At 39.3% G+C, this 14,241-nt stretch overlaps 1 protein-coding gene across 4 annotated transcripts in view; it reads right to left on the reverse strand.

The window, feature by feature from the left end:
* Nucleotides 1–334: 334 nt before the first annotated feature.
* Nucleotides 335–14,241, reverse strand: part of TOX3 (TOX high mobility group box family member 3) — a 108,834-nt gene continuing 94,927 nt past the window's right edge. For 2 of the 4 annotated variants that reach the window (XM_059905002.1, XM_059905001.1), the window contains exons 4-8: nucleotides 13,532–13,801; nucleotides 9,214–9,441; nucleotides 7,491–7,571; nucleotides 2,788–3,501; nucleotides 335–2,513 (exon numbers count right to left, since the gene is read on the reverse strand). In XM_059905002.1, coding sequence (XP_059760985.1) covers nucleotides 2,460–2,513; nucleotides 2,788–3,501; nucleotides 7,491–7,571; nucleotides 9,214–9,441; nucleotides 13,532–13,801 — 1,347 coding nt within the window. In that variant the 3' untranslated portion in view covers nucleotides 335–2,459. Of the gene's footprint in view, nucleotides 3,502–7,490; nucleotides 7,572–9,213; nucleotides 9,442–13,531; nucleotides 13,802–14,241 lie in introns of all 4 variants that reach the window. The other 2 variants (XM_059905004.1, XM_059905003.1) reach the window with 1 other exon arrangement.

The following is a 14,241-nucleotide window of genomic DNA, read 5'->3' on the forward strand; positions in this document are numbered from 1 at the left end:
TCAAGACATAGTTTTGCCTGGTGATTAATTCTTTAAACTGTAGTAATTAAGCTACTTTTTTTTCTTGAAATTGACCATCAATGGCTTAGCAGTGTTTAATCAGATGTGATAAAACCCAAGATTTATAAAAATCATTTAATAGATGATACAACACCTGCTTCTAACTGCAAACAGTTGAAAACAGACTTCATTTGCAATTCAGTCTTATCACTAGTGACATTTTTTTTCCGAGCAATACTTCATGGGTTTTCAAAATGACAATTACAGAACTAATACACAATTACTGTCACATGTAGTTTAGCAATTAATTTTGAAGACATTTGTCTAAAGGTTTCACAACAGAATATAAAATGGTTCTTATTGTTATGTAATGTTAGTTTCAATTCACAGAAAATCTTTTACCATCAGCTCTGCTTCTGATGGGTTTGATGCAAGCAGCTCATTTCTTTGTGGAATACAATTGCTCCCTTGTAGATGCGATTAGGCATCATTCTTAGACTGTTTGAACACTGGTACCTGTCAACTAATACATCTTATGAAAAGCTTCAATTTAGACATAAATTTTCCTACAGCCAGAAATCTATAAATTTATAATTAGAATCTCTTGCTGTTCAATATTTGTACATAATGCAGGGGACGAGAAGATTATGAAATATTGAAAGCTGAATTCATTATTCATAGCCCACAACATACAGTAAATATTCTTTGAAATACAACAACAACTTTGAGGAATCCATATTCCATTATTTTTTGAATGTCTTGCACACAGTAGCCATGGATACCACTACTCACACCCTCATTTTTTTCCAGATTAGGATTCTGGTCAGGGTTGACACTTGCTGTTTTTAATTTTCATTTTATCATAAGCAGTTGAAGACTGTTGCCAGTGGTAATTTGCAATTTTTATCAAGACCTCTTCATTATAGCTTCTGACAGGACAGATGCTGTAATTAATCATGCAGGACAACTGGGGATAGTGGTCACACTGTTCTCAAAGAGGAGTCACTACAGAGCAGGAAAAGGGGGGAAGAAATGGGCACCGAAATAATTATTTTGGCTTAAGAATTAGCATTCACCATCTATTTTAACAGCAATAAAAACAGTGCCAGCTAGTCCGAGCCCCAAATAGAAGACAAGTGCTTTTTCCTCTATACTTACCTTGCCCTTGCATCTTAACAAAATGATAATCATAAAAAATTTCTAATGGTTCTATTTCTTTTCCTTTTTTTTTTCTTTTTTGGCCGCACTGCTCAGCTTGCGGGATCTTAGTTCCCCGACCAGGGATCGAACCTGCGCCCTCGGCAGTGAAAGCAAGGAGTCCTAACCACTGGGCCGCCAGGGAATTCCACTAATGGTTCTATTTCTAATGGTTTATTTGTTTTTTTACAGGCTCTGGTTAGGGGCCATGCAATCCACATTCTTGGCTATGAATCTCTTATTTCCAGTTGAAAATAGAAGAAGATGCTTGGGCTCAAACACAGGTTGGTATTGGGACCTATTTCCCCCATCTTCTACATACTCAAGGAACCAAAAGTGAAATTTGACATATTTTATTTTGAAAAGTGAACAGTAGTTGCCTGGTTGTTGCATCAAAATACAGTCTGCAGTTTTTACTGAAATGTGTTTATTCTATAGCAAGATAAAAGCATTTTTGTTTTAGTTAAGCAAAATACAAACAACTTAACTGCTGCTATCATAACTCATAAAAAAGTATAAAACAGCATAAAAACACAATAAGCAACGTAGCAATGAATGGTTTATGTCACCAGTGTTTACGTTAAAGCCTCGTTTATGAAAACTTTACAACACATGATATGAAAACTTACAACTTTGAAAGAAAATATTTACATTGATTATTCAGATGCGGTGCGCCTTTTAAATATTCTACCGGTATTACATCATAATAAAAACTCTTGCTCTTTTTTTTTTTTAAATCTTAACTTTTGTAATAACTGTCTCCATTTAAGTGCATTTCCCTTTTAAAAATACAGTGTTTTTCATTTTCGAAACTTGTCACTCAAAACACAGAATATAATATTCACATTCTTTTCTTCTAATTGGAATGAGTATAATGGGCTAACAGTGGTCATAGATATTGTTACAACATATACTGTGGCTTGATTTGGAGAAGTCATGGGTAAAAAGTGAAAAGGAGTCAATAATTGAAACTAATCACTTGCATTTTTTTTTTTTTTTCTGGAGAGATTTAAGGAAAAAAATAAGAGCTTTGGCAAAAGTCTGTGATTTACATTATTTTTTTCATGACAAAAAAATGCCATCAACGATTGACGTCATACAAATGTTTGTATGAAACTGGATTTTCGTATTTCAGGTAGTTACGACTGTGCTTTTTATTTTTAGGGCTTCGGAAGTTCCAATCGCCTTGAAGTGTGGTTTCTTCACTTCGGGAGAAATAAGGCCATTTGCTATGACTCAGAGAGGCCAGTTTATTGTAATCATCAGTATGTCCCAGGATTCATTAAACGGTTTGATTCACATATTGTAGGTAGAGCCTGAATAAATAAAAAAAGGCATCACATAAAAGAGCACAGCTTTTCTTGTTTAAAAACAAAGTGGTTTAGAGTCAGCTAGAAGATGATTTTCAGCTACACTGTAGTTCTTATTGCCTATCTAATAGACACTTGAGAGGACCGCGTGATCTTTTACACATTTCTGCATAACCAACACCGACTCACGAGTTGCAGCCACACATGGTTTACTCTCGGACGCCACTCTCCTCCAGATGCGCAAATCCGCCTGCCACGTGCGTCTTCAGAAAATACTGACCTGCGATAATACTTGAGTCTGTGTCTGAGACTGTATCTGTGACTGGTGCTGCTGAGAGGCTGGCTGGGGGCTCCCGATGGTGGGGATGGGGGATGTAATCTGGGAGGTGACAGGGGAGTGCTGCCGAGGAGAAGGCTGGGATTGATGCTGCATGTGCTGCAGCTGCTGCAGCTGGAGATGCTGCTGCAGCTGCTGCTGCAGCTGCTGTTGGTTGATTTGCTGCTGGAGGTGCTGCTGCTGCTGCAGGTGCTGCTGCATGTGGTGCTGAAAATGCTGCTGCTGCATCTGCTGCTGGATCTGCTGATGCATCTGGTGCTGCTGGAGCTGCTGCTGCTGCATCTGTTGCATCTGTTGTTGTTGTTGCTGCTGCTGCTGCTGCAGCTGCATCTGATGCTGCTGGGTCTGCACTGAAGGGCTCACTTGGGTGGAGGACGCCGAGCCCACCATGGAGCTGATCAGCGGAGCCCCAATGTTCGATGGCATGTTGGCTGCGATGGTGACCGAAGTGACGATCTGGTTCATGGGGAGTCTCATGGTTAAGGGTTTGGGAGCGATTGACCTAGGGAGCGATTGTTGGAGAGTCTGAGGGGAGGCCGACACTGTTCCGTGCTGAGACAGCGGAGGGTTGAGAAGGAGGGAGGAGGTCAAATTGGTGGACGCCAGGGTCTGCTGAACAGAACGAATGGTCTGGGCTTCTGCTGATTCGGCAGCAGCCTGCATTTTGGGGGAGAAGGTTGGGGGTATTTTTAGTATTGTAAATTGATGAAAAAAATGGCCACCATTATTCATGCTTCCCTGAACCCAAGCACTTTGTCATGTGGCTTTATAGCTCCTTCCAGAGGTGGAGTGGAACTCCCCACCCTTTGAATCTGGGCTGGCCTGGCACCTTTGCTCTGGTCAACAGAATGTGATGGAAGTGAGGCTTCAAAGTCTGTCTGTCTGTGTCTCTCAGAACCTACCACCTCGTGATGACAGCCATGTGGCCCAGTTACCCGTTCAAGAGCCAGCTCACTGCCAGCCAACTGCCACGTAGGTGTATGAGTCCAGCACCAACCCCCTGATGCTGACTGCACACAGACGAGCAGGACTAGCTGATCCTGCCGAGTCTTGGCCTAGATTTAAAGACCCAGCTAGTTAACTGGCACTTTCTGGGATAAATGCTTATCTTTTTAAGTCATTGGGCTGGGGGCTGGTTGTTACACAGCACTATTGTAGTAAAAGATGACTGATACATATATTTAAGAGTAACAATTCTTTAGCATTTAAGTCTGAACTAATGTCACCACCAAGAACCATTTTGAAAGACAACAGAGTATAGACTGCCTGAGTTCAAATCTAGCTCAACTACTCAACAACTCTGTGGCTTGGGGCAAGTTAATTCACTCATCTGTTCCTCAGTTTCCTCATATATAAAATAGCGTTATATGGTATTCACCTTGTATAGAGGTTGTGAGAATTAAACCAACTCATATTTATTAAGCATTTAGAACAGTGCCTGGCCTACAGAAAGCACTTCGTAAATGTTAGCTATTTTCATTAATTAACAATTACTACTACCAGAAAACAACTGTTACCAGAAAACTTCAAAGCCCTGTATATAATAATCAAAGCCATGATTATTTATAACAGTGCTCACTTGAGTATAAGAAAAACATAACTGAATTCTTTAGAGACACTAAATTGAAGTACTTTACAACTTTAGAAATATTTTTAGTTTACCAAATATTTTCAAAGATTTCCAAAATTCATCAAAGGAGTCATACACAAAGGGAGAAAGTTCAGCACTCATGTGACTGCATAACCTGTTATAAGATAAACAAATGACCTGGGGCTCAACATGGAGAGAAACTGCCTAATATATTTTGTACTAAAAACACATAATTACCTCCACAAAAATAAATTATTTTAAATGCAACTGGGATTAGGAATAATTCCTCTTAAAGACTATTTTTTCCCTCTTATTCTTCATAAAATTTGGGGTTTTTGTAGGGGGGTGTGTACGGGGGAGACCTTGGCGGCATCAAGTTGCCATCCACTCTCTTTAATGATTCTGAATGTTTATTTCTAGATCTTTACTACTCACATTTATAAAATCTACTATTAGAAGAAACCTGAGGAGTGACTTTACATGGAGAATCACTCAAGGTAGGAAAAGCCATGGCCGATGGCTTCTGTTTGAACACCTGATCAGTGTAAAGCTCCGTCCATCGGTGGACAGTTCTCTGGTTTTGTACAAAAGCTCAGGGGGCGCTGCATGTTACTGGAGGGTCGTGTTCTGAAGCCTTTGGGTAAGAAGAAACCTGCAAATACTCATAATTATCTTTTAAGAAAACCATTAAATCACCCACAAAGTAGAATACACACAGTCTTCTACATATAAACATGAGCATTATTTTTATATACTCTAATATTTAAAAATTGCCAAGCCAGTCTTAAGGAAGAAACCACAAGGAAAGTCTATATTTAAACACCTAGGCAATCACACCATTATGCCTATGAGATGCTCCCCTAGTGGAGAATGGAAAAGGGTGGATGGCTGTGAAGAGCTCCTGCTCACCTGCCGGGTCTACTCCCTCACGGTTGAATATTAAGCTTCTATTAATTTTGTTGGTTGTTGTGAAGATTAAAAGTGATAGTAGAGTCACATCTTAAGGGAAAGTCCCGGGCTCTGATTGTAGAGACTTAAGTTAAATGCACATGTGGTGTTTATTATTTCTAATGTTGAGGCTGAAATCTCGCTCCCTTGTAACCTCACTCCTTGGATGAGTTCTTCCATCCAGGGCACAGACATCAAGTTTAGGCTTCCCTTCCATGATGGATCTCATATTTGAGGACCAAAATCATATGCCTCCAAATCTTTGCTTCCATGATTCTTTCAATTATTTAAGTATTATTGGATTTTCGGTCCTTACCATCGTGGAGGCAACCTGCTGGAGGGCCTTCAGTTGGTCAACCATTGGGAACCAATTCTTTAGATGTGATCTAATCAGCAAGCTGTACAGTCAGATGCTGCTTCCTGTGAGATCCCATATTAGCAACTATTTCACACTTTGGGTTCAGGTTGAAATTATTCTAAATTTATACCTCAAGGACTATTTTAGTTGCCTGTCGTGCCTCTGGCTATAAATTTAGGGTGCTCTCAACTGCACTTACCTAATGAAAAAAACAAAACAAAAACAGCCCCCCCCCAAACAATTTGGATTTATTCTTTTTAAATTCCATCCTATTGAATAGCTTTTTAGAATTAGTGGAATCAATCAATCCATTTGGAAACATTTCCGAATTGGATTTTAGTATCCAATGTAAAACGTTTAAGTTATCCCTTCTAAGTCAGTCACAGACCTGATCAGCCCAATCATGGATGCTATTTCCAGAATGCCTTTTGAGTTACTGGCTCTTGGCTTAAATCCATGTATGATCAATTATTCATGCTCTAATGCACAAAGATCACCTATACCTGCTTCTAGGTAAATGAATGAATAAACGATCCACGTAAGAAATACATGCACATTGTTACTCTATTCATGTCACTCCGTCTAATTAGCCATCAAGTACACCTCAGTTCTTAACATCTGTGGCCCACACATTCTACCAATGTGCAAATCTGCATCCAGAATAGGTTTTCTACCAATGTGCAAATCCCCATCCAGAATAGGTATATCTCTCAATGTGCACCTTCCAGAGTCTCAGAAAAAGCTTTTGCTATGGACCTGATGAATGTTTTCTCTTTCTAATGAAGTGGGAAGGGTCCTAAGAGCTATACCTACGAGGTATAGGAGTACCTCTCTTGATCTGGTTCTGAGCAGCTGCCGACGGTAGATCGGTAGATCTTACAATTCCGGTGAAGACGAGAAAAGAGGGCTAAACCCTTTCTAAATGGCTCTGCCGGCAGCACTGACCATGCCCTGAGGCCCTATGTTGTACTCTGAGGCAACAACAATGACAAGGAAATGGGATCTCGGCTTGCCAGGGGAAATACATCACGAGCAAAAACATTAGTTCACATTATCCACCCCAAAGCCTCTCTAAATTCTAGGAAGGCTAAGGACAAAGTTAATTAAATGTTAAAAATATAAGGTAACAGCTCATGCTCCTTTTGGATCAAGGTAATAATAATCCAGAGTGACATTTGCTTTGGACTACTGTTGCATTTTATAATACATCAGGGCCCATTGTATACTCTGTGTATAATACATGCATACATGTCTTTTTAAAAGTACTTGGAACATAATTTTATTTTAAATAATCGTGAGGCTTATTTATTTATATGATGTGGAAGAGTTTGGTCAAAAACGCAACATTCTCTATTATATTATATCCTCTATCATGCAACCATTGGAGAATTTATGACCTGATGTCCAAAAATGCCTGACAAAAATACTTCTCAGTTTAAATAGAGGACATTAACACAGATCTCAGTCCCCGACGGGAAGAAAGGGGCTGTTTGAAATCTGTCTAAATAGCTTCAACATACATATATAGAGATCAGTGACTCTTGCAAACAATTTGGATTCATCAGCTTGAATGAACACTTATTTTCCATGCCATCCTTGGGGTGATCTCTAATGGGAACAAATAAGTTTATGAGTTGTTCGAGATGCTTTTTTTTTTTTTAATCAACTCGAAGAGGAGTTGCATTTATGATTTCAATGCTCCAGGGCTCCTAACTCTCTCAGACACTGGCCGCCCCTGTCCGGGTTTACCTTAGAAACGAGGCTGGCCCTATATGCAGCCAGGGCTTTCAGGTATTCTTTTTTGGCGGCTTCCGTTTTCCTTTTATAGACCTATTAAAAGACCACAATTAGCACCACCTTTAGCACACACATTCTCAGCCATAAAATAACTGCTGGGCAAATTACGTCGCAACAGAACTCACATAAAAAGTTGGTCTCCCTGGCTTTGATTTTTAAATGTAGAAACATACACACAGATATTAAAACAAAATGAAACCCTGCCACCCTCCCCGGGGCCCAACTCTGACGTTTACTATGGCAAACAGGAAAAGATTTCAGGTTGCAGCATGGAATTCATGAGAGTAACAGCTAAGGGCCTCCTGTTCGGGCAGTAAATAAGGTAACAAGGATGAAATTTGTGGCAAATGGTTTAAATTATAGAAAGTTAACGAGCTTCTCCATCCATGTCTTCTTTCCCTCACACCCATCTCTAAGCTGAAACAAACCAGAGGATGAAAAACCAACAATAATAGGGAAAGTGTGTGAAGACAGAAGAGAAAAGATGGAGGCCTTTCAACCTGGGTTTTCTTTTGGAGAAAAAAAAAGAAAAATCAGAGATAGTGAAAGATGAAAGATTTCCATTAGTGAGACCAGTGAGTTCCATAAATATATTCCAGTATATTAAACCTCATTTGGGCTTCCTTTTCTTAAACCGTGGTGTCTGATGGCTGGCTGTTATACCAAAGTGCAACTATCTTTTTCTCCAGAATTTAAAAGTTAGATGCAGCAGTTTGCCAGCCCCCTTAGGATTACATTTCTAGGGTAGAAAATCAGTCTGCCGCATAGAGCATGAAGCTCAGTGCCAACAAACAGGCAGATTCTACAGTTGCACCATCCCAAGGTAACCAGTTGGTAGGAATGAGAAGGAAGAAAGAAAGGAAGAAAGAAAGAAAGAGAGAGAGAGAGAGGGAGGGAGGGAGAAAGGAAGGAAGGAAGGAAGGAAGGAAGAGAAAGAAAATCAAGGGTTTTACACTCCTTATTCCTGAAACAATTATTCTGGTTTATTACTAATAGGGGTCTATTCTTGTGAGGATATGGAAAATCAACGCCTATGAATGGTCACTGGAGCTTCATGCAAGGAGCCAGGGGAGGACTGAGCCCCAAGGAAACCATTCTTCTCTCCATTTGTGTGGAGGACTTGCATGGGGAAAGATGGGAAGCTGGACCCTAAGGAAGTGTCTCCCACCAGCATGGCTAATCTCTCAATGCCTCTCATACAGCCACGCTTTCAAATGAACTTGGAATAAAATTTCAAATGCCCGATGACAATAATGAGACACGCAGAGTCAGCTTCAAAGTTTGGAAACCCCCCAGGAGAGCACAAGAGTTCAGAAAGATGATCAAAAAAAAAGGCAAGCAGGATGGACCTAATCCCTTTGTAGTGCCTTTTTTGAACAAAGGGGGGAAAAATTCCGCATTATTTAAAATGAAAAGATTATCATCAAAAGTTTATGCTTGCAGGATACTACCTGGATCTCCTCCAACTCTCTTCTGAATGGGTTCTGAACACACACCCTTAAGGGAACTGAGAAATCCATATAACTGCAGAGTGGTTTGGGTTTATATGTTTGTGTTTTTTAATTCCATAGCTTAGAAAAGCTTTCATGAGAAGCAATCATATTAAGTGGATGTATTCACTCAGAAAAGGTGTAAAGAATAATCTTGCAATGACCATGATGGATCTTTGCCTCACCTGCTTTTGTTCTTCTCCAAGGCTGTCCCACATAGATGCTACGATTTTTGAGACCTCTCCAAAGGTTGCGTTAGGGTTTTGACCTTTAATTGCAGCCTGTGTGTCTCTGAAAAACAGGGCATATGCTGACACTGGCTTCTGTGGCTCATTGGGATCTTTCTTTTTCTTTTTCTTTGGAGTCTTGGGCTTCTTGCCAGAATCTGGAGCAGCTCTTTTCTCTCCAATGGCCTGCAAAGCAGGAAGAAAATTCACTGCCTAGAATGTACTTGCAGAGAACGCAGAAAGACTTACTCAGGTCCCCAATCGTTCTTTTAAGGTTTTGTTAAACATCATCAACAGATGAATCACCACCAAATGTGGGGGAGGGGTAAATTTGCTTAGAGTTAACTGGACAGCAGAGATTAGCATTTAGAACATTGATTAATGAGACCCAGAAGTATCTTCAATACATTCGCAACATATGCTCTAAATAGCAATTATGAATAATGAAAAACAGAACGCTCTGTACCAAGTAATGCCATATATATATGGGCTACACATGTACCCATAAACAAAATATTTTACATTTTCAAAGGTTTTAGAAGTAAACCTAAATACTATTCAGGATGTTGATCATATTCAGATATTTTATATAAGGTCCCTTAGCCATAGAGGCATACCATATGTATGATCAGTCTGAATTGATTTTTTTGAGGCTTGGTCTTTTATTTTACCAGAATATGACTTTGCTAATGGTCTCCGGAAACTCAAATGGAAATTAGTTCTAATCCCTAAGCTTGCACAATAAGGGAAAGGTCACTTTTATTTTCTAAAACAATAAAAAACTTCCTAAAGAATAGGATAACAAGAAATGTAAAAATGTCAAAACTCTAAGTAGAGCTAGAAAGGAAATTGATACTCTTCATAAAATTAAAAACCTGTAAAAGAGCAGCAACAGTAGATACTTAAAATCGCCAAGGCTAAAAAGAAGACTAATAAGACGATGTTTATTATTACATATAGTAAGTAACCCTGCCCACAAGAATTCTGGCCTAGAGACGCTCACACATATTCACAATGAACTCTGAAACTGAAACCATAGAGATGATATGGGTACAGTTCCCCAAATTTATATACCACTGAGCTCCAATACTCACCTGCTACCATCATCTAATTTCAACAATCATATAAAATACTCATCAGAGAAGCAGGGGAAATGATTTATCAACCTTGTTTTATCTCCCCCTAGATTATGATATGACTATATTGGAGATCATTTTGCAGTTAACTTCATCAAGAATGCTGAAGTGTTTGACAAAATCTGTTTTAAAAGCCAGCCTTGGGCAAGATCAACAGAGATAGATTCAAGTAGTAACAGATTGGCTTTTAATGGCCTTGAGTCTTGAATCTTAATTCAAATTTTCCAAGAGTATCATTACTTTCTGAAAGAGAGTCATTGGGAACTTAATCCAATTACTAGCATTCTTAGGGAGGAAACTGATAAGTAACTTTTCTTTGAGAGCTCTGAACCCTCAAGGTGTTAGGAAACCAAGAGCCTACTTGTTGGTGGGCCTGTTGTTTGTACTGAGTGATAACCACACCCATACTTTATACAAGTAGTTTATGCACTTCAGTAGGTGTTAAGCTAGATCTCACCTCTCCTCCAAAATGCCATCTTTCATAACTCACACGATTAATTCAATAAAATTCTGTAGACCTCATAGTCTTTTTTCTAAATCCTCAGAATAAGTGCAACTTGTTTAATCTAGTTAATGAATCTGAACTTGCAAGGGAGTCAGATGTCTTTTCAATTAGAGCTTCAACTGGAGCCAAGTTATCCTTCAATGAAAAAATATTACGTAAGCCACATGAAAAAAATATATATACACAGAGTTTTCTAACTGAGTCAAACAACTCTATTCTTTTCTTGGAAGAGAATTTGGCACTGTTTGCACCAACAATACCCTGTCCAATGGCAAGATGAAAGTTATTTCCAGTTAGAGCTTTTTCCAAATAAGAAGAGTTCTATTTCACTCTTTGTAAAACAACATTCAAGTGTTGACAACCTTTGATGTCTTTCTTGGACAACCATGACTTCCCCTAATCATCATTAGCTTTTAAGAATAAACCCAAAATGAAGAATCTCACAGTGTAAATAAAAGCTCAGAATTAATTCTCCTAAAGAAACTTCTGCATAGTTGACTCAAAGGGCTGTGAAAAAATGGAGAAATAGCTTTACCCAAAAGACATAATCAACAATAATGTTAATCTTCCTTTTTCAGCTAAGTTGCTTAAGAGATATATTGGATTCCTTGTCTTTACACAAAACCTAGACCCTGGCTTAAAATGGAACAAGCTAAGAGTCACATAAAAGGTTCTCTTTAGAGGTGACAATTTCAGATTGATACAGAGGTAAGTATTAAGATCAGTTGGAATGTGAACCAAATGAAAGGACTCCATTTGAACTGTGTAATAGCCAGTTGTAACTCAGCTGTATCTTATACACATCCCTCGAGTTTCTTTATTACTTCCCACTTCATCCCACTGAAGTCCTTGTGAGTGTGAGCAGAGACTGCTAAGTGCATTTCCCCACCTTGTGTCCAGTGGGGAGTTAACATAATGGGATAGACCAAGCCCTCTTTCTTAAAATCCCTGCAACATTTCTCCTCTTTTCAGCTAACCTCCCTCCTCTTTTCATCACCCGCAATCTTTTCCAGCTCCTCTTCTACCATTTCTATTTAAACATAAATGATGCTCAAGGTAAAAATAAATGATGCTCAATGTTCTGGTCTTGTCTTGCTCCTTATGCACGCTGAGAAATCCTGATTACTTCTATGTGCTCACATCTATGTGCAGATGGTCCCCAAATCTGTAGCTCCATCTCCAACAGACTGAGTTCTAGACTCACATGGAAGCAACTCAAATTCAACCCCCTACCATGTCAAACTCTCATCTTCCCCATGGGGAAAAAAAACAACACTCCTCTCTTCCTAGGTTGAGCCTCTCCATTTACTGATATCCCCGCTGGCTCTCAAACTAAAACCCAGTGTATCTTTTATTCCTTCAAATTCCAGGGGATCACCAAACCTTAATAGATGATTCTTTCTCTTGAATGTCTCACTAATCTGGCACCTCCTGTCCATGCCTTCCTTTGCTAAAATAAAAGCAAACACTTCATAACAAAAGGACGTTTTAATTGAGTTCCTTCTCTCTGGTCCCTCTCTTTATAACACATTCTATATACAGCCCAAGTTATCTTTCTAAAGCATAAATTTGCTTATGCCATTCCTCTATGCAAATAAATAATCAGCTCTCAACTACCAACAGGAGAAAGGCTACCACATTTCAGCCATTTCTTTCTTCAACTCATTTCTTTCTTCCCCCATGTCACACTGCTCACGATACCCATAAATGGACATGTAATTTCATTGCTCTTTCTACCAGAATGCTGGCCTCTCTCTTCTGCCTCACAAACTTTTATGTATCCTCTTAGACCTAATTCAAACATCACCTTCTCAATAAAGACTTCCTCAAATCACTCTCCTAAGCAGAATCGATGACCATCTCAGCACACCAGATACATCAATTATACCTCTAATCACATCTGGAGCTAGTTTTAAACATTGCTATTTGTTCCCAGTGGGAAGTCCCAGGGGCAATAATTCTCTTAGAAATCTTTGTATCACCAGAATGAAGTAAAACGTCAAGCACAGAGTAAGTGTACCACACATAATTAATAAATGAGGAATGAGTAATTGTGTACCTACAAGTAAGTTCAGTGAAACAGAATACTTTTCTAGGCATTCAGAAAAGTCATACCTGCAACTAAGTTTTTACTTCACCTTGTGCATATTTGAATCATGTGTCATTTCCCTGACAAAAGCAAAGATGTAAAACGACTGGAACTTACTACGTGATAAACCTCGTCAAAGGTGCAAGACTGTCCAATGGGGCAGCAGTTCAGCCAACTAACCAGATGCAACTTGCCTACCCGGACATTAACTTAGAACCAGAGCAGTTCAGAATTTCTGGAAAGTCTAGTGCAAGCCTTCCCTTTTGCTGATTTAGGAAAATTAAGCCTACAAGAGTTAAGTGACTTACTCAATGCCTTACAACTACTAGGAGAAGTCAGATCTTCCGATTTTCAGTTGAATACACTTTCCACAGAAAATAAGTAAATATAAAAGAGTGAAGAAAAAAATTAAACCACCATAAATTCAAATGCTACTCCAAATCCATGAAGCAAAAGAAGGTACTACTGTGAATGAAATTCAAACACATGCGCATGGGGTGATTCCCAATTCTCTGGTAGGTTATATACTAAAGGCAATTAACTCACTCTGTTGGATTCATCAGCATCCTCTTCGTTGATGGAGCTAGAAGGGGAGGGAGTCGCCGATTTGCTCGCTGGAGGTGAAGGAGACGTGTGGGGCACACTGGCACCTCCCAAATTCAACCCCAACTGGGCGCTGAGCTGAGACTGGTTGATGGTGGTGAGCTGGGCAGGAGGCATGATTCCAGAGCGAGCAGCATCGGTCATGTGGACGATGGACCTCATGATCAGGGAGGGATCCTGACGGTATTGTGAAACTTGTGTGTGGCTCTGATCCTAAAGGGGCAACAGCAAGGGGGGGAATTCTTAGTTTTCCCAAACATCAATGAGCTTACAGGGGTTGGGAACGAAACGGGGAAAGGGGATCAAAAGGTACCAACTGCCAGTTACAAAATATGTACATCATAAGGATGTAATACACAGCATGATGGCTGTAGGTAACGGGACCGTACTGCATATTGGAAAGTTGCTAAGAGAGTAGATCATAAAAGTCCTCTTCACAATAAAAAAAAAAACCTTTTTTGTAACTGTATGATGACAAATGTTAACTAGACTTACTGTGGTGATAATTTCGCAATATATACAAATATCTGATCATTACACTGTACACCTGAAACTAATATAATATTAGATGTCAATTATACCTCAATTAAAAAAAAACAATGAACTTATAATGTCAGCAGTTCCTTAGATAGGTTTGACTTGTAATTTTGATA

This window comes from Balaenoptera ricei, chromosome 19 (genome assembly GCF_028023285.1).
Source record: "Balaenoptera ricei isolate mBalRic1 chromosome 19, mBalRic1.hap2, whole genome shotgun sequence".
NCBI lineage: Eukaryota > Metazoa > Chordata > Mammalia > Artiodactyla > Balaenopteridae > Balaenoptera > Balaenoptera ricei.